The 8,247-nt window shown below is 44.1% G+C and overlaps 1 protein-coding gene across 14 annotated transcripts in view; it reads left to right on the forward strand.

Moving 5' to 3' along the window:
* LOC100468881 (adenylate cyclase type 10-like) overlaps positions 1-6,844 on the forward strand; it is a 40,433-nt gene extending 33,589 nt beyond the window's left edge. For 8 of the 14 annotated variants that reach the window (XM_034647975.1, XM_034647976.1, XM_034647971.1 and 5 more), the window contains 8 exons: positions 1,294-1,453; positions 3,398-3,602; positions 3,692-3,788; positions 4,268-4,386; positions 4,636-4,753; positions 5,161-5,359; positions 5,881-6,094; positions 6,603-6,844. In XM_034647975.1, coding sequence (XP_034503866.1) covers positions 1,294-1,453; positions 3,398-3,602; positions 3,692-3,788; positions 4,268-4,386; positions 4,636-4,753; positions 5,161-5,359; positions 5,881-6,094; positions 6,603-6,670 — 1,180 coding nt within the window. In that variant the 3' untranslated portion in view covers positions 6,671-6,844. Of the gene's footprint in view, positions 1-1,293; positions 1,454-3,397; positions 3,603-3,691; positions 4,067-4,267; positions 4,387-4,635; positions 4,754-5,160; positions 5,360-5,880; positions 6,095-6,602 lie in introns of those variants that run through there. The other 6 variants (XM_034647972.1, XM_034647983.1, XM_034647980.1 and 3 more) reach the window with 6 other exon arrangements.
* The last annotated feature ends 1,403 nt before the right edge of the window (positions 6,845-8,247 follow it).

Raw genomic sequence — 8,247 nt, forward strand, 5'->3', positions numbered from 1 at the left:
TGTCATGAAAAAGGTTGCTGTGGCCGATGTCGTACAGGTTGCTGCCTATGTTCTCCTCTAGGATTTTGATGGATTCCTGTCTCACACCGAGGTCTTTCATCCATNTTTGTGTATGGTGTGAGAGAGTGGTCAAGTTTCATTCTTTTGCATGTAGCTGTCCAATTTTCCCAGCACCATTTATTGAAGAGACTGTCTTTTTTCCACTGGATGTTTTTTCCTGCTTTATCAAAGATTAGTTGCCCAAAGAGCCGAGGGTCCATTTCTGGGTTCTCTATTCTGTTTCTTTGGTCAATGTGTATGTTTTTGTGCCAGTACCATGCTGTCTTTGTGATCACAGCTTTGTAGTACAGCTTGAAATCTGGCATTGTGATGCCCCCAGCTTTGTTTTTCCTTTTCAACAATTCCTTGGCGATTCGGGGCCTTTTCTGGTTCCACACAAATTTAAGAGCTGTTTGTTCCAGTTCTTTGAAAAATGTCATTGGTATTTTGATCGGGATAGCATTGAAACTGTAGGTTGCTCTGGGTAGCGTGGACATTTTAACTATGTTAATTCTTCCGATCTGTATTTTTCAAATAAAGATACATATAACCCTGTCTCTTTCAAATCAAGATACACATGTGTGTATATATATGTATACATAGATACATATATGTAGCAATTTAATATTATTATTTCTGACATGTATACAAAATATTAAATCGTTACCCTGTTACTGAGCTATAATAACTTACAGGAAATATATTCAAAATGGCAATTCTAATGAATCATCGAACTTTACATCAAAAACCAGGGATGTACTGTATGGCGACTAACATAATAAAAAAATATTATTATAATAAAAAAATATTCGATTATGGGCAAATCATATTTACTTAAAAACAGCAAGAATCACAAAATGGCAAAAGTAAAAATGTGCTAACATAATTTTAAAAATTTTATTATACACATTAAAGTATTTAATAATTAAAAAAAAACAGCAATTCAAAGAATGAACCTTTTAAAAACACTTCTTTGAATTTTTTCAATCAAGAGGGATGATTTGGGGCACCTGGCTGGCTCAGTCAGTAAGGGCACAGGACTCAATCTCAGGGACGTGAGTTTAAGTCCCACCTGGGCGTGGAATCTACTTAAAAAAAAAAAAGAGGGATGATTTAAAAATGGGGATCCCAGGAACATGTCTGAGTTTGAAAGTTGGTAGATGGCCCCCTGATGAATAGATAGGGATTTTTGTGGGAGGGCCAGCGGGACACTGGTGCAAACTAAGGGCATAGTAAGCGCTCTGTGCTTCACAGCAGCAAGAAGAAACTGGCAGTCCTGCAGCAGCGGGTGCACTGCCTCTCCCTGCTCTGGCAGCTCTATAACCTGGACACCACAGCCAGCAGCCGCAGGTTTGCCTGCCTCGCCACTCTCATGCAGAAGAATTCTGCTGAGGAGTTTGCAAATGAAGCCCAGGTAAGCAAATCCTTGCTTTACATCTGGACCTCCCTTGGAAACCTAAAATGCTAGGCAGAGAGATTCCTGGGTTTAGCATGGCTCCACAGTAACCCAGACTCTACAGGACATACTGATCATAGGTGTGAGCAGCATTTCTCATATTGTAGTTTATAGATGGGTTTCCAGGTGGGCTTTCTGTGAGTTCCCTGAACTGAATGTCGGCTTTGGTGTGTATATTCACAGGAACACTTGACAAGTGGAGGGAGTTAGGGAACGGGTCATAGCTTTCATCAGATTCTCAAAGGAGTCCATGATCTAATAAAGGATTTGAATTGCTAACTTAGGAAAAAAGAAGGAAGGGAAATATCTTCCTAATTTTAGTGTCCATCTGTCTATCTTTTTTATCTATCTGTTCAATAAATATTTGATGAATACCCATTATGTACCAGGCATTGTCCTTGGTTCTAGGGAAACAGAGAATAGATCAGTGAAATATATGGGATGTTAGGTGATAATAAATGCAGTGGGGAAAAATTAAGTGGAGGCAAATTAAGTGGCCATGGAATTCTGGGAGCTGGGGGATGGGGTGCAGTTTTAAACAAGATGGTAGGGAACACCTCAAGAAGCAGGTGACATCTGGGCAAATATCTGAAGGAGGTGAGAAGGTAAGCCATATAGCTATCAGAGAAGACTGGACAGGCAGAAGGCACAGTAGAGCACAAGGCATGGTGTCCGTGTTTGAGGAACAGTGAGGAGGCCAGCATGACTAGAGGGGAGGAGACAGGACCAGGAGGTGAGTCCGAGAGCCAGGGAAGGGTGGATGGCAGATGGTATAGCCTTGTGGGCCACTGTACAGGTTTGGACTTTTACTCTACAAAAGATGGGAAGCAAGTGGTAGGTTCTGAGAAGAGGAGTGACAGAGTCTACTTGTATTTTAATAGGATCTGTATTGAGAATTAGCTGAAGGAGGCAAGTTAGGAGATAATCCCAGCAATACAGGCAAGAGATAGTTGGCTTGGATTGTTGTGGTGGCAGAGGAAGCAGGAGGAGTGGTCTTCTGTCAAGAGAGAACCAACAGGATTCACCAAATGGATCATTTCTGGGATGGGAGAGAAAAAAGAGTCAAGGATAATCCCAAGATTGGCAACCTGGACTTCTGGAGGCATAGAGATACTCTTAACTGGGATGGAGCAGTCTGTATAAGGAACAGATTTGGGGGAAGACTGGAGCCAGGCTTTAAACATGTTTAATTTGAGATGCTTATTAGACATCTAGATGGAGATGTTAAGTAGGTAGTTGAATATACAAATGTGGGGTGCATGGGAGAGGTCTGGGCCGGACATAGAAATCCAGGGGTCATCAGTGTGTAAATGGTATCTAAAGCCATGAAACTAGGTGAGATTTCCAAGGGAATGAGAAAATGTCAAAGGACTGAGTTAACAGCTCCAGTGTTAAGAGGTCAGGATCATAAGGAGAAATTGGCAAAAGAAATTGAGCAGTTGCCAAGAGAGTATGATGTCCTCAAAACTTAGTGAAGACAATGTTCCAAGAAGAGAGTCATCAATGATGTCAAATAGCACATACTTATAATAGACATGTAGGCAGCAGTTCTGAAGAGTTCTAAGGAACAAGTGTCAGAGGCCTTCATTAGAGAAAACAGAAGTACAGTTTGGCCAATGTCTTGCAAGCTAAGTCTGGGATTGGAGAACAAGAAGAGGGACAGGTAGAGAAAGTGGTTTGTTTAAAGATCAGGCAGTGAAGAATGATCAAATTAGAAGTGTGGGGGCAACAAGGAGTGTGTTTTCATAGCGGGAGTTGGGGAGAGTGATAGGGATGCCAGCAGTCCCTGATCAGGTGGGCAGCAAGGCACCATAGTGGGCTCTTATGCAGGAAAGGGACAAGATGGAAGTGCAGTGTGAATATACAGTCGGAATATTTTGCCCCATGTCTGTTGCCCCACAGGTTGTCTCTACCTATGTGGCTTTATCCCAGTTCTCCCAGAATATGGGTGACAGAGACAAGTGGCTGCACTGTGAGCAGATGGCCATTCAGAAAAGCAGCCTATGTTGGTTCTCCAGGGAGGGATTAATGGCCACAGCCCAGCTCATGCAGGCCTTGGCCTACACCAAGCTCTGCCTTGGCCATCTTGACTTCTCCATCAAGCTGGGTAATGGGGCTTGGAGCTGGTGGGCCTAGGGCTTTTAGAGAAGCCAAGTTCACCACTAGGCCTCACACAATGCTCTTTGACCTCCTTAGGTTTTCAAGCTCATGAGATATGCAGACACCTCAAGAAACCAGCTCTGGAGAATCTGGTTCTCTCAGTTCTCTTCAGATCTGCATTTCTGAAGAAGAAGTATTAAGATCATTTTCTGCCATTTGTATTTGTTGTCTAAGAGGGGAGGGTATGGTCTCCCAGAGCAGTTTGAAATGGAGAGGGTGATGCCGTTCCATTTCTTACAGCCAGGGCTGTCTCTTCTCTAGTCATTCCAGGAAGCATTGTCTTAAGTATGGGGTTTGGGAGTAGAAATGCATATTCCTCCTCCTCCTCCCCCTCCCCACTTCCTCCCCCTTCTCCACCTCCTCCTCCTGCATTTATCCTCAGGGAGGTGGGTAATCAGGTAATCACGGTAGCTCAAGAAAAGAACCTGGAAACTGGCTCAAAGGCATTTTCCCACTTCCTTTGCTTAGAGGCACAGATACTTTCTATATAAATAGAGCTAAGGTGAGAAGATCTAGGGGATGTTAGGCTACTTTGGAGATGTAAGATCCCCTCCTCTCCTCTACCATCTTCCCCACACCTTAGCTGGTCCCAGTGGCTCTATTTCTTGGCAGATTTGATCTATGTGTCCATGTGCTGGAGAGTCAGTGGGCACTCATTTCCCAGGGTCGTGATGTCCTTGGCCTGGCCTGCTTCTATTCTGCTTGCTTAGATCTGCTGCTCTACGGAAAAGGTAAATCTTGTTCAGGGCTCTGCTATACTCCTAAAGGATTCAGACCTCAGATAGGACCCTGTGTTTGGAACACAGGTTGTCATGAGCCTGTCCCTGATCCTAGCCCCTGGTTTCTTAAAGTCCAGGAACCACATTGTGATTCAGGGTGTCTACATTTCAGATGTTGTCTGCTCCCCTGTACCACATAGCTTCTATACCAGTTCCTACACTGACAACTGATCCTAGCCTGGTTACCTTTTCTGTCCACAGGATTGCTATGTCGGCCCTTTGCCGAGTGTCTGCATTTCATTCAACACTGTGAGCACAGCTGCATTCTAAACTCTCAGAGTAATGTCATGCTGGGGGTCCACTCATCTCTGGCCATGTGGTAATGTGGGGTACCAGAGTCTTACTCGGTGGGAAGGGTAGAAACTTAAGGACACCGTAGGGTCATTTAAGCTACTGCCTTTTACCCCTCCAGGCAGGGCTATTCTGCGTCTCTGCCTTTCTAAAGACCTTTGCTTCCCATCCCTCCCATCTTAGTAGAAGTGTTCTTTTTTGTCTCTGAGCAGGTTTGGGCCTATAGGTTGAGGGTTAAGTTTAAGGTTACATTTAAGTGCTGGATAACCCACTGTCTCCATTTAAGTCTTCTTCATGTGAGTGAGTTAACCTGGGTCCCTGGCCAGCATCACAGTTCTGACTGTCCAGGAGGTCTTCGAGCCTTAAAGAAGTGTTGGCTCTGTGAAAGAGCCATGGTCGGTAAGCAGGGGATGGAGCTGAGATTATTCCCTCCAGGTTTGCCCAGGACTCACAGTGGAATCTGTTTGAGCACCACTTCTCCAAGGCTCGCCAGTTAGTGAAAAGAACCAATGCCTCACTATTTGGTTCACATGGCTTTGTCCGATTCCTGGAGTGCCATGTGCTGATGTTACAAAAAATGCCAGAGGGTGTCTTCATGCATACTCCCCCAGAGACCCGCAGCCAAACCCTCAAGGTACCCGTTTCTCTCCTGTCCTTCACCTGGCACCTAAGTTCTAGTTTGATTTGTACTACTCTTTCTGCAGCCTGCATCTCTCCCTTCCTCTTCTGTTTGCTACCTCTGTCTCTCTTTCTCCCCTGAAACCCGTTTTTCCCCTCCGCCTAGAAAGTCTTTCCACGCACCTCATGTACCCTCCCAGGTATTCTTGCACGTCGGCCGGGACCAGATTCCCCGACTTCGTTTTGCACAGCTACTACCCAATACAATTAAAATGTTAACATTTAGCCCTTCTCAATGGACCCACTCCGGCTCAGTTTGACACCGGTCCCTACAGCCCTGCCTTCTGCATCTAAGGCATTCCACTTCCCCTGTAGCTCAAAACCAACTTTCTGGGCCTGCTTTGCCATGAGTCACTCCTCCCTGCCCCCTGAGCCCTGAGTGAGTATGCTGCGTGGGCCCTGTCGTGAGTCCTGGTGAAGTGGAGTGGAGGAAGAAAGTATTCATCCTTTAGCTCATGGACTTCCTTCTCTTTTCAGTACTGTAAGGAGTTCTTCTCTCGCTGTGTGACCTGCCCAGTCTATCACCAGTGGGTCTCTGAGCTTAAAGCCTCTGTAATGAGATATGGAAAAAGAGAATCCATGTCCTCGACTAACATTGTCAGACCTTTTGACACCTGCTTGACCAGGATTTGGATAGAGGGAGACTTCCTGGAGGAAAACAACTCCTTTGGAGGAAATTTAGGAATACAGAGTAAGCGTTTGTTCCTGGAATCCTCATCTGAGAGACGTCACAAACAGGCTCGGATTCTTACAGACAGTCCAAGGCTGCTCCAAAGAAAGAAGGGATGCAGAGCTGTAAGGAGTTAGTGCTTGCTCCTCAGATAATTACCATCCTCTCACTAGCACCGGGCCCAGCCCAGCCCAGACAGGGGCCTTTTATCATTAAACAGTATGACCCCTTCTCTCAGCCCTTTGTTCCAGCATCTGTGACCCGTAGGCATAGAAAGTTCTTCCTTGGTCCCAGCTTAAACAACCAGATTGTTTCCGTGGAGTAGCTGGACGGTCACTAAGGGAGAAAGAAGGCCTTAGAACCACAGTGTAATGTCTATGAAGGTAAATGGCAAGAAAAAGAGGAAAAAATATAGTTCCTTGCCCCGGGCCCCAACAAATCTCCTCCTTTTCTAGGGCCATGAGTTAGATTTATAATTGCAGAGGACATTCTTTGAGGTTTGTGATCTTCTTTATGTTCCTGCTTTCAGGATTTGACAAAGTGGCTGATGTCAAGGAGAATAAAGATGAAGAAGAAATTAAAGAATGTATATGTTAAAGAAAATCATCTGAAGGGCCCATGGTTCTCTTGTTATATATAACACAAAGAAATGACCCAAGTTCTTTCCAAGATACTGTATAGTGTACATATTCAGTATACTAGCCTTTTACAGTCACCACTGTCTATAGCTTTGTCAAAATAAAAGCCTATGTTTCTGAAGCATGAAACTTAGATCTTTCTTAACTCTTAACGGTCATTGGCTCAACTGAGGCGGAAATTAGAACCAGCGGTAGACTGGAGGTCTGGGAGGCTTTGAGATGAACTGATTGCTTCTTATGTAAGGCAACATCCATTAGCAGTTGGAAAACACAACCCTCATACAGAGGTTGTGGCTACTTACAGAAAACTGGCAATACAAGTGCTTTGATGATCTCTTGGCACAGATGTGGTGATAGAGTCCTAAGAAATCAAGGACTCTTTTGAGAGGTACACAGGGTGTGGGAATCTGTTTTGTACTGTATGCCTTGGGGAATTCCCACATGAAACTGAAATTGCAAAGGTGTGTATGATTCTAGCTCTCTTTTATTGTCCCTTTCTAGAGCCACCACCTTTGACCTTTATCTGTGTGATGGCCTTTCTTACACAGAGCCTGATCTTCCCACTGATTTTTTACACTTTATAACTCGATCATCTAGTGTTCATAGAGTCTGTTAATTAATGTTATGAAAGCTACCATTTATTGTTCACTTACTCTGTGCCAGGCACTAAGTGCTTGAAATACTGTTCTTTAAATCCTTTTGTCAACTCTGTGAAGCAAGTACTTTTATTATCCCCATATTACAGATGAAGAAACTGAAGCTTAGAAAGCTCTTACCCCAGGAAACACAGCCACAAAATGGTAGAGCTGGGATTCTAACTCAAATTTGATTCCAGAGTTTTGTACTAAGCTATAGAGGCTTTCATGGGACCTAGCCTATGGTAAGCTATCCTGTACCCATCTTCAATATTCTGTTCAAATGACCATGATCAGAACTTTAAGGACAGGCAGGGCAGTGTTTGGGAAAAGGAGTCCTGTACTTGCATTTAAATCATGCTGTCTGGTCTGTATATTCCTGTTCCCCCACTCCCCTCCTTCCACCCCCGTCCTCTTGTTACCTTCCCTCCTCTCCCTCTACTCCCACCCTACTCCCCCTTCCATTCCTCTATCTCTTACTCCCTTCATCCTTTATCCTTCTCACCCACTTTCCCCCTCTCTTCCTCTTCCACTCCTTTACCTTTCTGAGCAGCATTACAGACTAGTGGCAAAGAGAAAAGACTCTGGAGCCAGACAGCTGGGTTCAAATTCTAACTCTGCTATTTATTAGCTGTGTTACTTTTAGCATGTAATTCATCTTGTTTATGCTTCAGTTTCCCTTTCTGTAAATGAGGATAAAAACAAAATAAAAGAACATCATTGTGCAGATAAATATAAAATGCTTAGAACAGTGTCTGGCACAAAATAAGTACTCAATAAGTATTAGCTATTATTATCAATTTAATTTGTAGATTTAAATATAGATTATACAGGGGGGGGAGGTTAAGATGGCGGAGGAGTAGGGGACACCTTTTTCAGCCGGTCCCCTGAGTTGAGCTGG

This window comes from Ailuropoda melanoleuca, chromosome 19, assembly GCF_002007445.2.
Source record: "Ailuropoda melanoleuca isolate Jingjing chromosome 19, ASM200744v2, whole genome shotgun sequence".
Lineage (NCBI taxonomy): Eukaryota > Metazoa > Chordata > Mammalia > Carnivora > Ursidae > Ailuropoda > Ailuropoda melanoleuca.